This window comes from Anguilla anguilla, chromosome 7 (genome assembly GCF_013347855.1).
Source record: "Anguilla anguilla isolate fAngAng1 chromosome 7, fAngAng1.pri, whole genome shotgun sequence".
NCBI lineage: Eukaryota > Metazoa > Chordata > Actinopteri > Anguilliformes > Anguillidae > Anguilla > Anguilla anguilla.
Genome location: NC_049207.1, coordinates 10,784,074 through 10,800,320, shown reverse-complemented (window position 1 = coordinate 10,800,320; position 16,247 = coordinate 10,784,074). Strand labels below are relative to the sequence as shown.

The window sequence follows — 16,247 nt, the reverse complement described above, 5'->3', positions numbered from 1 at the left end:
ACGGTTTCCCGTTTGCACCACCTGTATCCCCTTAAACGGACCATCCAAAATCCATTTACAGATGGGATGAGTCAGAACAATCTGTAAATGGATTTTTCTGGAACTAGAGCCTGAATTCAGTCAACCTTTACCATCAAGTCTGACTATATGTGTTAATTTAGATTGTTTCCAGGCCTACATCTGAACCAACAAATGTGTCTGAATTAAAGTAGTTCTGCAAAGAAGAGTGGGCTAAAATTCTTCCACATTGATGTGAAAGACTGATATGAAATTGTAGGAAGCATTCGGTTGCATTTTTTTGCTGCTATAGGTGCTGCAACCAGTTATAGGTGATGCAAGGGGGCAATTGCTTTTTCAAGGTTGATACAGGTGTTTGATAACTTTTTTCATTAAATAAATTATATAATACTTCAATTATTATTTAATTTATTTAAACACAAAGATTAATAATGTTTTGTGTTTACTCAGGTTTCCTTTGTTTATTATTACATTTTGTCTAAAGATCTGAAACCATTCAGGGGGAAAATATGCAATGATAGATGAAATCGGGAAATATTTTTTCACAGCACTGTAGGGCCTCAGTGTTCTGTTGGTCATTTGATACCATGAGGATAGCCAGAAAAAAACAGTAGTGAAAACTGAAAACTCCCCATTCCTCTGTCTGACACAACACGACCCTGCATCTCTTTTCAATGCAAACAAGCAATTAAGCTGCTTTCAACAATAGACTCTCTGTTGAGGTCTGTCCTCTTGTTCCGTGTTCAGTTAAAGGTTTAAATGATTTTTTCTTTTCTTGTTATTTAATAAAAGTTCCAAAGAAACTATGGTTGAGGTCAGGGAGGTGAAATTATATTCGACTACATGAGCTGTCAATTCTGCACAACATCAACATATGACTACGTTCCCACAATTTTCTCCATTAAAAATGAGTAGACATGGAAAACTCATACAACCTCACTCTAATGAAGAGCACACAAGGACAATCATGTGATATTTTTAACCATGGCCAATAACCAATGAAACTTTTGAAAATTTTTTTTTGAAAAAGGCCCTTTTTCAGGAGTTGTCTTTGATGTAAAACAACATCCCCTGCTCTTTGAGAGAGCTAATGATGGAAGTCAAGTTTTCTGGACAGAGACCAGAATGTTCTCTCAATGCTTTGGAGCCCCCACAGTGCAGTACCTGTGAAGTAGTGGATGGAGAGAATTCCATTGCTGTCCCCAAACCTACCATTATGTGGCGACTATGTGAAGGAACCCAAATTTACAGCTTGCCGAAAGACACCTTTTTTTAGGGGGTTGGGGGGGGCGGGGGGGGGGGGGGGGGGGCGTTTAGGTGGGGGCCGCATTATGGTTGAGATTCTATTACATCAGTCTTGTGTTCCCTGGAGCAGAAGTAACCTGGTCCGTCCTCTTTTGGCTTCCCCCCAGCAAATGTGTGTTTGGAAAGTCAAGTCTGTTTATGCTCTAAGGCACTTAAAAATTATCCTACACTTTGGAATATTTTGGAGGCTTTTATGCTCGTAAACAGTTTTCTTTGTAAGCTTCTGGTTGCCTTCAATTAACCTATTTCAAGAGTCAACAGGCCTGATGATCAGAGTTAGTTTAGATCCATTTACATTCAGATCTTTTTAAAATGCTTGCGTCAAACTCTTAATTACCACAGTTATTCTCTGGCAGAATGGCTTTTTATTCCGGCGATAATGACCATATTTGATCATTGTAAATATTTATTCATCAGAAAAAACTCACAAATATACATAAATGTACACATACACATGCACACATGTGCATACACAAGGAGACACACTACACTCAGTCAAACACACACATACACACACGCACACACACGCACACACACACACACACACGTGCACACATACATAGACAGAACGAACGAGTCTTTAACTAAGCTTTCCGCAGTAATTGACCATTTTGTGTTTTGATGCGTCCCATATGGAACGGGAATAGCGTGCCGGGCTCAAATGTTTTTTCACGCACAAGTCCGTGCGCGTGTCTGTTCCATGTCCTTCCAGCAGGACTATCTGTGCTTGTGTTGGACGTGGCCCTTTCTCAACCCGCCAAACCTCAGACCCCCTTTACTATGTGTGTATACTGTACCAAGGGCTGATTCAGGATCTGCCGACCCTGCAGGAACGCTCGGCTGGCTGTGAAGGGTGCATCCGGTGGCCCCTCGAATGTTCTCAGACGCAAACTCCCGGTTCTGCTTTCCCACTCACATTTTAATCGGAGTTCAGCATCAATAAATGAAACCAGGCTACGCAAATGCTTCAATCTTTAAATGCCGCGACTGGTCAGCTTACAAATGCTTATACGACATGAAATACCTTCATGGGGTTGTGTAGGTCTGATTTTTTTTTTGCTTCATGCTGAAAACTGCATATGTGAAACCAACGGCTGCAATTTATTTCCAAGTCCTTGGAGATTAAAAAAAAAAAAAAAAACACACAAACTAAACTAAGCAGAGGTGTGTCAAACAAATCAAATAAACTGTACAGTCAGCTTTCTTTCAATAAAAAAAGTTAAAATAAAAATGACAAATGTGCTGACTGTGAATGAAAAGCTGTTCTTAACCCTTAATGTTATTATTTTTTTATTATTTTTTAAATAATCCGTTGCAGTTAATTAACATGTTGCATCATGAGACTCATGTAAAGACGTAATAGCAGCACAGTAGGTGCGAGCGTATTACATTCGCTGAGCACTTAAGTAGTACGCTAGCCTACTTTTGCTGTGCTGGAACTGAGACTCCCTTCAAAATGGTCGACACCATAATTTGTCCTCAATTTAGGGGATGAGGAACAATTTGGGAGCCGAGAAGTGTCGGTGTGCCCAGCCCACTCATTACGTGTTCGCAGACCACAGCCCACCTCCCCCCATCTCTCTCATCCATTACTCTTCCACTCCTTCATTACAACTGTAAAAACACCCCCCCCACCCACCCCACTCTTCTCTGGTAATTACCATTGAGCTGTTGCACACACTCTCATTACCGTGGCCTTAATATATATAGCTTCTCCCCAGATGGAGTCGCTCCGTACGTCAGATTCTGTTTTCTCCTTCGACGGGCACACAGTCCGCGCACGGTGTCATAACAGTCCCCCAACAAATCACATTGAGTAATTATTGTAATTAAATTGTGTGTGTGTGTGTGTGTGTGTGTGGCGACTGATGAGAAACAAAGAGCTTGTTAGGATCCGCGATGACAAAGCTAGTCAACACGACGTTCCACTCTTCTTTATATATATACAATTACATTTATTATTATTACTGGTGTAGGTCCTGTTGTAATATTTGCTTGACCTGCTCAACTTTATGACTCAAATCTGAGGGCACACAACTTGGAATATTATTTGGAAGAATGTGTTCACGCCAGCCCTGCTAACTGCACATGTGGCTTTCTCATTTGTTGACATACCCATTCTTAAGGGCGGTCAGTCAGAGTATGCAACAATTTTATATGATTTTTACCGTATGTTAGGTCCAAGAAAACAGACAAAAAATTTAATAAAACTTAAACCATTAAGGCTGGTACCTAGTTGACTCACATGCTTAAATGTTGCACCATCAAAATGTGGTACTGTAACCATATGTACTTACCATGTACTGCAGTAGGTGGCAGTAGTTAAAAACGGCCATGCTTAGTCATGAAATATATTCTTTAAAGAAACAACACCAAAATTATATTATTTTTTGCTATTTATTTCCGGCCATGGCTAGCTAGAAGGGAGGGAAAATTTGGATAATTTATATTAAAGTTATTAACAAACGTGTCTACAGTGTTTTCGAGGTGGATAAAGTGCTTTATAACTTCAAAAAGTTTAAGGACGTTATGAAAACTTGCTACTCCAATAGTAACTCTATAGTCAAAAAGAGCCCTTTAGCTGAGTGATGTTGGTGACTATGACAATAATAATGCCTTATTGGATTCTACACTATAATGCAAGATGTTTACTCAAGCCATGTACCCTCCCCTACAGAATCAGGCATTTGATGATGAGGCAGAGGCCAAGGAAGGTGATGACGGACAGGCAGGAGAAGTGGATGGATAGGATGACCAGGATGTCAGTCAGGAGGCTGTCCTGGGGCCGCGGGGGCAAGGGCGGGGCCTCGGGCATCTCGCAGAAGATGCCCGTCCAGCCCTGATAGCACTGGCAGGTGAACTTGTGCTTCATGTCCAGGATGTCGTCGTTGTTGAGGTGCCCGCTGACGTGGAAGCGGGGCCCCTGGGGGCCCAGGTTGCTGCGGATGCGGAAGAAGCGGGGGTTGAGGTGCAGGTAGGCCCCAGACTCCAGGCTCTTCCGCACGCACTTCCCGTTCTTCTTGCACAGCGCCTTGCTGCACAGCTTGGCCGCTGATGTCACGTTGATGACGTAATGGCCCAGGGGTCCATCGATGTACTTCTTCACTGCCAGACAGTTCCTCTGGAATTAGAGCGCAGAGACGGACGGAATCACACTCGTCAAATCACTCTCCAGCCACATGCAGAGGTACTCATGAAGATGACCTGATTCACATTGCTCTTACCTCTCCTCTTACATACTTATTTTAACAGACAATCCTATTTCGCACAGTGAAACGGTGCTTTCTCTATTCAGATCATACACGTAACAAAACACAGATTATTGATTATTTGTTTCCAAATATCCTCCCGCCTCTTGATCGCTGCCACAAACATGTCAGTCATTTCAAAATGTGCCACTTCAGTTACATCAGTAGTGACCCTACCACCAGCGGCAGATTGTGAAAATATGTGTATTTTTTATCCTGACGGCAAGTTCGCCCTGTCGTCGATGGTTTTGCTGTTCTCTTGCTGGCATTGTCTCATTTCCTCAGTTTTATTGTGTTGTCTAACATTCATTCTGTGAACGGCCCATTAGGCCTTCAAGACAAGGTGTGGACTCTTTAGCCTATTAAGGATGGAAATTATTCATTTGTGCTGAAACACACCGAAACTCAGCAGACAATGCGGCCCTCCAGGACTGGAGTTTGACACACCTTGTATAGCACATTTGATGACTCCAATTACCTTACAGAGTGCTGTCTGTAACAGTTGTGTAATATGTTGTGATCTTTGCTCATCCTGGCTGTATTCAACAATATTAATATCAATTACAATTTTTATTACTATGTGAAGCAAAAGTACTGTTCTTCGATGCACAGAGATTTTTCATCCTGTTATCCCATAGTTCATATGAGACTTTCAGTGACAACAAACTGCTCTTTAACATATATCAAGCTAATTACAACTCTGGAGAATTGAGTCTTCTGGGACCTCTAACCACTGCCATTCATCTGACACAGCAATCACCAAGTTTGCTGTCATGCTAAATATATAACTGTTGTGTTTCTTGTAAACAGGAAATGAATGGACTGAGAAAATGAACTGTGTTGTTTTGAGTGGGGTACGGGGCTGTAGCCATAAAAAAATAGCTGAATTTCCCTGTTCAGCAAATACATGCCAATCACAGTGATGGTATGGAAAATCTGACTGGTTTGAGGAGAAACAGCAGTGAGAACATTTTTAAGAATTCACAGGTTTGGTGCAGGATTTGACTGTGTGAAAGACCAAGGTTTTACGATAACAGCATTGAGAATGCCTCAGTATCAGTTTTATCTCTCAGTCGGTGCTCTCTGAAGTGTCACATGTGCAGCAGCGACGTCTCTACCTGAGAGCGGGCGTATTCCGAAGACCCCCACAGCACTACCCCCGCTGCCCCCAGGGCGGCGCTCTCACCAATGGTGTGAACTAGGTCCCTCTGAAAGGAGGAGGAGGAGAAATCGAATCATGAATGGGCTGCATGAATTAATGAATGAAGGAAGGAAGGAAGGAACCAGATGAATGACTTTCATTTATGTGTTATCGAGCCGCGCATCTGTCTCTTCCAAGAAGCGCACGATGTTATAAAGTAAGCAGCGCTGACTTGTCTCGAAGACCACCGATGCGTATCTCCCGCCGATGATGTCATGGCGCCTTTTTGCTCCAGAATATTCGCAACACATCCATTTGTGTGGAGACACAAGGGTTTTTGAGCCCATTAAGCTAGTAAATCACTATGACCTAAAGTACAGGGGTATACAGTGGAGGGAAGCAATTCCGTTCTTAATAGTAGTGCTTGAAAGAAAGGTATTCAGAAAGCAAGGAAAGTTTCAACAGTTGCCGTGGCAGTAGTGGCAGTAATAAAAACAAAGAGATAATTAAGATATGCTGGTTTGCTAACAGAGATGTCCTGGGGCAACAAGTATATACCTCTGAGCATAAATTAGCCAAATGACAATATTTCCCCTTGAGAATACGGAAACTAAGCAGCAGAATTGCTCTGTATAATTACTATCTGCGGACAGAAAACTGTGAGAATTGAATCTCTAAACCCAGAGGCTGACAGGAAAAGTGGGACTGGTTCTATCTACTTGTCATTGTAGTCATATGGCAACTAAAATAGTCATGCTCTGTGAGAAACCTCATAATCACTGGTACAATTAAGGTTTGCAGCCCTATTGGCTCCCTAGCTTACTGTCTTAGTATCTAATTGCCTTACTGCCTTGCTGTTTCAATGTCTTATTGCCTTTTTGCTTTACTGCATTTCTGCCTTCTACTGTTTTTTTTTTTTTTTTTTTTTAAATCTTCCTACCATCCTGTCATTGTACCTTACTGAATTTCTACCTCACCTCTGAGAGGACGTGGAAGGTATAGGCATAGAAAGGCCTGGAGTAGACAAAAACGGGCAGCGCGAAGTCACTGCGGGCGATGGACGCGATCCTCATGGCCTCCTTCACGCGGTAGTGGACGAACTTGACGGTGTTGGGCGTCGACTTCAGTTCGTAGTCCAGGTAGATGGAGGGGTAGAGAGCCGTGCTCTCCTTCCACAGCCACATCAGGTGGTCGTTGCGCACGTGCTCCACGTTGGGGCACTCGCCCGTGTACCTGTGCGGGTGCTGCTTGTAGCCGTAGTTGTAGCAGTCGGGGAACAGGTAGAAGCCCCAGAGGCCGTGGGGCCTCCGGCTCTCCGCCAGCAGCAGGGTGGAGTTCATGAAGGCCTGGCCCGCCCTCTCAAACAGCTCCTTGGCCTCCTTCTCCACCTTGCTGTCGGGCCAGGTGGGGTGGACCTTCCTCATCAGCTCTTTGGACTTGTTCCGATAGATGTCCTTGGGGCCCCAGTTGCGTACCCACTGCGGCCGCCAGTTCTCCCAGTCGATCACTCCCAGGCCCTTGAAGTCCTTAAAGGGGATGAGTTTGTCGAGGTCCGATCGGGCCTTGTTGAGGTGCTTGGTGAGGCTCTGGTTCTGCGGCAGGCCGCCATTAACGGGCGTCAGGGCTTGGGTGTAGTAGGGGTAGTAGCCCAGGTGGGAGTGGTAAAAGATGGTGACGTTGGGTCCGCTCAGAGTCTCGTTGAAGTTGGCCACGATGTCAAAGACGCTGAGGTCCAGGTCCACCTTGAAACGCAGGCGGCAGGACTCGGTGGGGGCATTCCACACCACGATGAAGGGCTTGTGTGGCAGCAGGGGTGCCTGGGCCTGCTTCAGCTGCTGACATCGTACCTGCCCAACCCCCAACCACACAGCCACAGCCAGCCAGCCAATCAGCACGGGGCAAACAGCATTCATCGCCCCAAAGTCCACATGGGTCAATTAATCCTCCTTACAAAGCAAGACAAAAAACAACAACAACAACAGCAGAAATAGCATATTCATTGAAAAATAAACACATCATCAGGTCCAGTTGGCTAGGACAATCAAAAGAACACAAGATTGAACAGAAGAACGGAGTTCACTGAGTTCTATGGTTCTACATTCCACTGGACACTGCCACTCTATTCCCAAAGATGCATGCCATTTGACTAGCTCTTTCTGATCTATCAGAATTGTTGTTTGGATTGTGAGCTTTTAAGCTCGGGCATAGATTTCTGAACAGAGGACGTTCCAGTAATTATTCAAATTTTACAGTTTCAGTTTTGCAAGACATGCTCAGGGCTTCAATTTCAAACATGCCCGCTGGAGACGCAAGAACATTTTTCCTGATTTTGGAATAAAATTCTTGAAGACCATATCACAGGAACCTCAGACTTGCAAGGAGCATTATGAACAACAGCCAGTGGAAATAGTGCAAGGAGTATAAACTACAATACAAAACTTTTTTGGCTTTCATTAATTAATAGCAGAGGGTAATGTGATGACTGTGAGGAATTTATTTCATTAAATTTTTTAATCACAGGGACTTGGTTTTTCTGTGAAGGGATGGCAGGGAGACACTAAACCAAGCCCAACAGAAACAGTGCCTGAGCCGTGGTGGGGGCAGCCACACTGGGATCTGTGCCACCCAAAACCATAAGCATCTTTATGGCCTGTGAGTATGCTCGCTCGCCCCACCACTAAAAAGACCCCCCAAGAACAATGACGCGGTCCAAACCCTCTCTGTTTGATGCTGCCACCCCAGAAACAGACACAATTCAGGAGTTACATAGGAGCCAGCGTCTCGGTCCTGATTGAACACAGCCGGTGACGCTGTAAATGTATTGTAATCCATTCGGCACTTCAACAAAAAACCAACCGTTTTGATGCTGTTCCAGACATATCCAAGATTAAGAAAAATAAACTACAAGAACCTAGAAAAGTGCGGCTGACCTTCACTTATATTTTAATTTTGCATTGCAATTAAATCGTACGTTTATCCAGCCTTAGAGATTTTTAGGCTTGGAGACACAAGAGATACTCAAATTGCAATATATGGAACATAATTATGCAAATTAGTTGACTTAAAACATTCATTTCTTCCCTTATAGAGATTTATAAAGGCTAAAATAAAAGGTTTTATTGATGCACTGGCTTGTGGAAATATGTTTGGCAAGTCTTAGACATGTACGTGCAATTAAAATTAATATTTTGGTCAGGGCATATTATACCATTTCTCTGTTTAAATTCTTGCGGAGCCTGAGCTCATATGTATTCAATTCATACTGCTTTTGGTTTCGGAAAAACTGAGGCAAAACATACAGAGGGAAATAGCAGAGCAAATAGACATAACAATATAGGCCTGCCAAATTAAGACCAACAATAATAATCTTGTCTTCATACCCATACAAAAATGACATTTTATCATTAAAAGCACTGAGGACAATGTCTAAGGCTTTTGCTATAGGCACATTTACTATACTGTATGTTGTCGTTTGCGTGTTCATGAAGGTATTTTTGAGTGTAAATGAGTTTGAGTGTATGTATGTATGTATTTGTATAGTTCTATCTTAGTGTGTGTGTGCATGTGTGTGCGTGTATGTGTGTGTGTGCGCTTGTGTGTGTGCTTTTGTGCAGGCATGTGTGTGTGCGTGTAATGAGCTGTCAAACAGGTCATTATTTGATGGGAGAGAAGCCTCTGGAAGTACAGCATAGCATGCTGAGAGTTCCTGATGCAATGGTTGACTTGTCTCTGGTCCAGATCTAATTAACCATGGGACTCGCTGTGCTCCACTAACTCTCCCCACCCATCCTGTGCGGTGGCCTTCTCTGGCGCCTTGATCATTTTCACATTTCTAGCCAGGGTCCTGCTTCTGGCCTCTGCTGTCTCTCCCATCCCCAGGTCCAGCGAACACCATTGCCATACAGAGAGGAAGATTCATTAACATCTACCGATCACCTGTTTATTTTACTACAACCGGTACCGTCTCGACAGCATGTCACCCCCATGTCACCCCCATGTCCCGCTGAAAAGGAATAAATTAAACATGTTGATATTAATACACACCTACCACTCTCTCCTGACAGCTTTGGGTGCAGGTCTTCTCGAAACCCCAAGGGGGAAATTAATGTCCTTCTCTGGGTCCCTTCTGTCCAGCCAGAGTGAGTCTGGAGTTCTCCGCTTGGTGGATCAGAACAAGATCAGTGTTCCTTTGTCTGTCGTTTTGTAAGCCTCTATTATCCCCCCCTTTTTTTGATTACAGTCAGTCTCTTATTCCCTTGGTGACTGGTGCAAGTTTGAAGTTTGATACGTTCCTCTCTTTAGATGTTAGACTGAGGTCTAACAGCGACCTTTTCCATGGGTCCCCGTGGGAGTTCTGTTGGTCCGTTGGGGATCGGTGATGCCCCGCTACGTGGGTCTTCATTGGGGCAACAATGCCCTGCTCTGTTAGTCCACGTAGGAGCAGCAATGTCCTGCTATGTGGGCTATGCTGGGGCAGCGATGTCCCCCTCTTTGTAGATTTGGCTCCTCCTCACTGACCTGGCTACTGCCAACAATGCTGATTGCATAAAGAGTGCCCATTAGGAATGGCCTAGGCAGTTTAACAGAAGGCTCACAAAGAGGACTTCTCATTATTATATGCAATTTTGTATTTCATAGTTATTAGCTCTAGTAAGAAATAGTTAGGTAATCATTTCACATTAGTTAAATTAATCAGTAGATCAATCAAAAACCTTGAATCCCCTTAATTAATTATCAATATTAATACTCCTAGAAATCCAGGAATCCAATCCAATGCTAGCAGTAGGTCTGCTTATAAACCCTTATCCTTGACCATGTTAATTGATTGGCCATCCAGACTACAATTGAGTTTGTTAGTGCTCTTCTTTTTGACATAAAGGGTTAAATGGTTGTAAATGGTTAGCATGGATAACACTTTGCCTTTCTGAGTGCAAAATGACCATTTGTATTAGCACTGCAGTGGTGGGTACAATGGGGTGTGGAGGCATGTCTTCATCAGCAGAAACACAAAAACGAAATGTTCCCGCGGTTACGCAAAACCAACACCTCTGGCTTTGCATCAGGCGTATGGGCGTGTGAAACATCAGAGAACACGTTCCGCGGCTCAGTATTTCCTTTCAGGGCAGGAGCTGTGGGTGTCGGGGCACTGGGTGTAATGCAGGGGTTCCTGACTCATATTTGATTGTGTTCCGATCTGCCGGACGATAGACCGAGAGAGGCAGTTCCTCTCGCTCAGCTGTGTAAATACAGTCAGACTGCCTACCTCAGCTTCGGTGCTTCCTTGCTGGTCGAGTGCAAAAGCAACACGGTGAAACGGAATGATGCTGAATCTGGTGTTTAACATATTTTCCTGGCTTATCTGCTTCACAGGAACCAGATGGCAGTTTTATACCACCTCCTCCTGCTTGATGATTGAAGCTAACTGGGGCTGTTACTTCGAGAACCAGGTTTTGATTAAAATGGAGTTACTGAGACAGCAGGGGGGCAGTTTACTGATAACAATAATATTACTACTACTATTACTACTACTATTACTAATAATAATAATAATAATCATAATAATATCAGTGCCCTCCAAAGTATGGTAACAGTAGAGTGAAATTTGTTATTTTTGCTAAATACTAATTTGGTCTTTCTGCGAGGCAACAGTGCTACCCACTTCACCACCATGCTGCCCTGGATTTGACAATCAGCCGATCATACAAACAGACAATCAGCATTTATTTCATGGTATTTACATGCATATATGTTTTCCATTTTACAGAAGCAGCTGTTTTGTGTTAAGTTCACCTATTTCAGCTGTGCAAAATTAAGTTAATGGAAGAATAGTAGTACAGAATAGATGTAGTAGGTATACAGTTGTATATCTGCTATATCTACTCTGAAAAGAGGGGAAAACCTCCCCAACTACCATAAACATACAACCATTAAGCCCAACCTGATTCAAAATCCCCCTTAGTGCAAAAGCAATGCCAATTTTTATAGTGGCTTTTTGAATCTGTCAGTCTAATCATCCTCCAGTTTAATTGGTTATATAAATTGTCTCTGTCTACACCTCAGCTGATGGGTGTTAAACCATCTTCTCCAGTAGGAGAGAGAGAGAGGTACATTTATCACAGGACTGTTTACAAATCAACTGGACGGTTATGTCGGCCTTGAGTGAGCTGAATTTGGTAACGGAGTAGAGTTGCCTCACCTCTTACAGTTACATCACCTGACCAGCTCTACAGTAGAGTGCTCAGGCCTGTTTCTCCACTCTATCTCTTCCCGTAAATGGAAACTTACCTGTAGGGGCTGCATTAGTGTGTACACAGGTAGGCAACCCCAGGAGGCGTTTCCCAGAAGGAGCTGCACTCATAGTATTCTTCTTCTTCTTCTTACTTGTCATTATGAGTGATATTTTGAGTGAATACATGGTATAAACTGCCACCTTGTGGAGCGCATTGAAAAATGGGAGGTTCTGATGATTGGTTCACTGCCAGGTTCACAAGGCACAATTTGAGCCTGCACCTTATCCTACACTGCCCCCTTTTGCTGTGGTAAGATTAGGGAATTGCTTCACTCTGTCCTGTCCTCTGAGATGTCAGGAGAAATCAGTTTTCTGTGAATTTATATATTAGGCCAGAAAATACTGAATAGGACATGTGTTGACTGGGCCCAGGCCCATAACTGTACTGCTAGAAAACTTGGAAGGACTTGTTGCTATCTACTGAAGAAGTAGGCTAATGTACAATAACAACATCTTGGATTTTTTTTTTTTTTTTTTTACATTATAGGCACACAGCAACTTTCACTGTTGTTTTTGATTTGATGATTTACTTCTACAGTTTGCCAAAAATGTTAATTTTTTATCCAAAATGTTGTTATTGTACAGTACATTAGCCTACTAAAGCAATTCTGAATGATTTTTTAATCACGCATCAGCATTGATAAAAAACAAATTCCTTTCAATGTGCAGAACAAAAGTTAAAAAAAAAAAAAAAACTGTTAAAATACTGACATTGCTAATCTATCAAAAAATAGAGTCTTTTCAAAATATATTTGTAGAGAATGATAGAAAAGGGTTAATCTTTATTCTTTTTTCCTCAAAATTAGTCACATTTAGGCTAGCAACTGCAGGGTGCCTGGTGGAACACCGATGGTGCCACCCAACACTGTTATAGTGCCCTTGAGCACGGCACTGAACCCAAAAACTGTTCTGAAGGGAGGTACACTGAGGCTGACCTTGTGCCTGACCACTCTGGCAACGTCACGCATTCACTGTATGCAGGCAGACTGGAACTGTATGGGGGACCATGTACATGCATGTATTTGGGAGACATATGCAGAAAAATTCATTCCAGTTACTCTGTATTACTTGGCAAATAAAGTGAATCTTTATACAAAATGATTTCTCCAAACAAGCGACTGTTTAATTACTTTACAAAGCTGAATAATAATTAATGTTTTTTTCCCCTTTCACTGTTACATTTAAATCCATGAGAAAATGACACGTTTGACCATGCCAGGTCTTTTAGATTAAGACAGGGATCTCTATCACTCTATCAACATGCTGACATGATTTTCTGTAATTAATTCACACATTTTGCCCTGCAGCAGATGGCATCAACTTGGATGAGTCTTGGATTTAATTTAGTAATACACTGAAGTGACATTCATATTGAGACTGAAGGGATAAACACCACCTGTTCAAATGCCTGGTGCCAGTTTTCTTGATTTGGACCGATGCACCTTTTGGCCTCATATACTATCTTTTTCTGTTTGACCCAAGAAACAAGCACTCATTCCGTTGGTAATGTGATGCATTACAAAATACAAAATACGTTTCAGGTCGAAAGAGCTCTCTATCAGGAACTAACTGAAATGCAAAAACTGCCGATAAGGGGCAACAAGAAAAAAATGATTTTTCTTCATTTGGCAAAATCGGTGAAAAGCTCACCACAAAATCAGATTAAACCCTACCTACAAGGAATCACTTTGAAGTTTGAATCTTGGTTGCTATTAACTGGCTGTGCACACAGCTGTATACATTATGAGCCAGCAACGATTTTACCCTATTTGTTTAAACTCTCCATTGAGTGTGATTTCAGCAGGTTAGCAAGGTCCCCCCAGGTTATTACTGCATTAATTTATCTGTACAGTAAACCTGGCACCAGGGGTGTTCCACAAATGTCTGGGCCCTGTGCAAATGCAGGCTCTGTGGGCACTCTTTCCAACGCAGACTTTTTATTCCAAGCCCTTTTACTGGCCCCTTGCACTTAGGTGACCTGAGTAGTCAGTTCCACTATTCCCTCCACAATGACACCTCTGCCTTGGACCAACGAGCCAATGCTTGTTCTCAGAGCTGTGCCACTCCTCCGAGAGGTGCTAGCTCTCCTGTAGTATTGTGTGGCCTGTGGTTTGGAAAATATTACGAGTAATGCCAGAGGGCATTGAAGTAGTACATGCAGTTTAGGTACAGTACAGCTTGTATGGGGCGTGGGTGACACAGCAGGAACTCCAGAGGCACAGCTCCGAATTACAGATTGGGGGAGGGGGGGTCGGTTGCATTACCCCGAGAGCCCAAATAATCATATAGGGATTTTCAAATCTCGTGCACCCCTATTTCATGGACGTCAGCTCTGCATTTCATGGGTATCGGCTCTGGTTGTGGAATGTAAAGAACATCGCTCACTCGCTTACTCTGCCCTAAATCAGATAAATCATATCAATGTACACTATCATGCAACACCACGGCATAGCTGCTACTATCTGAAATTTTCAGACGTAGATGTATGCGGCGATTGCCTTGGCGGTGGCCCTCGTGTGCGTGACTCCCCCAAGGCCCTCACTGTTACCCCTCCCCTTTGAGAAACCCTGAAGGCTGTTTTTTTTTTTTTCCCTGTGAGCTGATGGGATACTGTGCCTGACTAATGCCTAAGGGACAGGGCTTATAGGAAGGCAACAGGTGCCTGCCAGCAGGGCTCTTTCCTCACACAGTGCATCCATCTGTCCACTCTTCCATCGCCTTCCCATTTATCAACCACAGGGAGGACGCATTGAGAGTTTAATTACTGGACGGCACATTAACAGCGCTCCGTAATGGACTGGGCGTTGGGCTTTACACACGAGGACCGTAAGCCCAAAAGTCATATGGGACCCAGAAATATAATTAAGGTAGCAGCCTTTCAAGTTAGTTAGTGTGTACAGAATACTCTGCACAATAAGAAAATAAATCAGAAATATATAACATAATGCATTATTTTGATCTGTCCTTCTGCTAAAACTAAATGTCTTCAGTTAGATTATTTTTATTTCACTTTTTAATGACATAAAACATTCGTAGTAACCTGGAAGTTAGTTGTTAATCCAGTGGAACACAACTCTGCAGGTCGTGGCCTCACTCACAAATAATCCTTCCAATCCATGCATTTTCTAAACCACTTACTCCTGCTCAGGGTCACAGGAGTGCTGGAGCCTATCCCAGCAGACATTGGGTGAGAGGCAGGAACACACCCTGGACAGGTCACCAATCCATCGCAGGGCCCACACACCGTTCACTGGGAGCAAACCACCCAGAGTACCCAGAAGAAACCCACGAGGACCCAGGCCCTCGGCCGTTATTCACACACGGTATCTTCATGCCATGAGGCTACCCCGCTACTCACTGAACCACCGTGCCTCCCCTCACTCGAAAATTCACAAGGACATATCATATCACCGTGAGACATAAGCACCTTGCTCTGGTTTCATACATATTTTTCTTATTGTTTTTAAGTATCGTGAAAATCTATTTTGTTTGGATAAACAATACTGAAATGTCAGCTATCTGCAAGTATGCATTGGCATGTATAAGCATGCAGCTGCTAACCACAAACTGGTTGTGTACTTCCTTACTTCGACGCTGCTTTCTGGGTCACTGGATTTCTACATATGTGGCTTTCCCTCAGGAGTGAAAAAGAGTCCTGTCAGGTTCTTGTTTTTATGAGCTCGGTGTACGCAAGATTGCTCTGGGCCTGTAGGTAGATTAAAGCATGCTATTTGGAGCTGTCGCAGAATTAACTGTTTAAAATCATCTTGGGTAAGGGCTACTGTTGTACACTGTTGTGCAAATACTTCTAGCACAAATATTTGCCCAGTGTGAGCAACTAATGTTTTGTTTGCTTTTTGTTTGCCTACAGTTTACATTCTTTGTGACAGAACTGCAGACTATATTTCATTTTAAGGTATTGAATTCAAAATCTTACCCTTGCTCCTCTCAGCCATCTACTTTCTGTTTGTCATTTTAACCACTGTACCACAATAGTTTTTTCATCATGTACCCCTGAAGAATTGTGCGAGTATCCACTGTTATAAAAAAAATTAGTAACAATTTGTATTGAAAAACACATGCTGAATGAGTGATGTGCAATTGTTTCCTTTATGAATCTGAAGAAATTTGTTTGTCAGAGAATCTTTCATAATGACATGAATCATGCCAAAATGATGTATTGCTTGTGCTTTCGGTTCGAAACAATGTGAAGGCATAAAATGTTTAAGAATATAAGACATAACTG

At 42.9% G+C, this 16,247-nt stretch overlaps 1 protein-coding gene across 2 annotated transcripts; it reads right to left on the bottom strand.

Moving 5' to 3' along the window:
* Positions 1 to 2,669: 2,669 nt before the first annotated feature.
* On the bottom strand, positions 2,670 to 10,123 carry hyal6 (hyaluronoglucosaminidase 6). 2 transcript variants are annotated; one of them, XM_035425280.1, is made up of 4 exons: positions 9,757 to 10,123; positions 6,690 to 7,658; positions 5,690 to 5,779; positions 2,670 to 4,444 (listed from the first exon to the last, which is right to left on the bottom strand). In XM_035425280.1, the coding sequence occupies exons 2-4, from the start codon at positions 7,623 to 7,625 to the stop codon at positions 3,995 to 3,997; spliced, it is 1,476 nt and encodes a 491-aa protein (XP_035281171.1). In that variant the 5' UTR covers positions 7,626 to 7,658; positions 9,757 to 10,123; the 3' UTR covers positions 2,670 to 3,994. The 2 variants fall into 2 exon arrangements, with proteins under 2 accessions (XP_035281171.1, XP_035281170.1); XM_035425279.1 differs by having other exon boundaries at positions 9,761 to 10,123.
* Between the last annotated feature and the right edge of the window lie 6,124 nt (positions 10,124 to 16,247).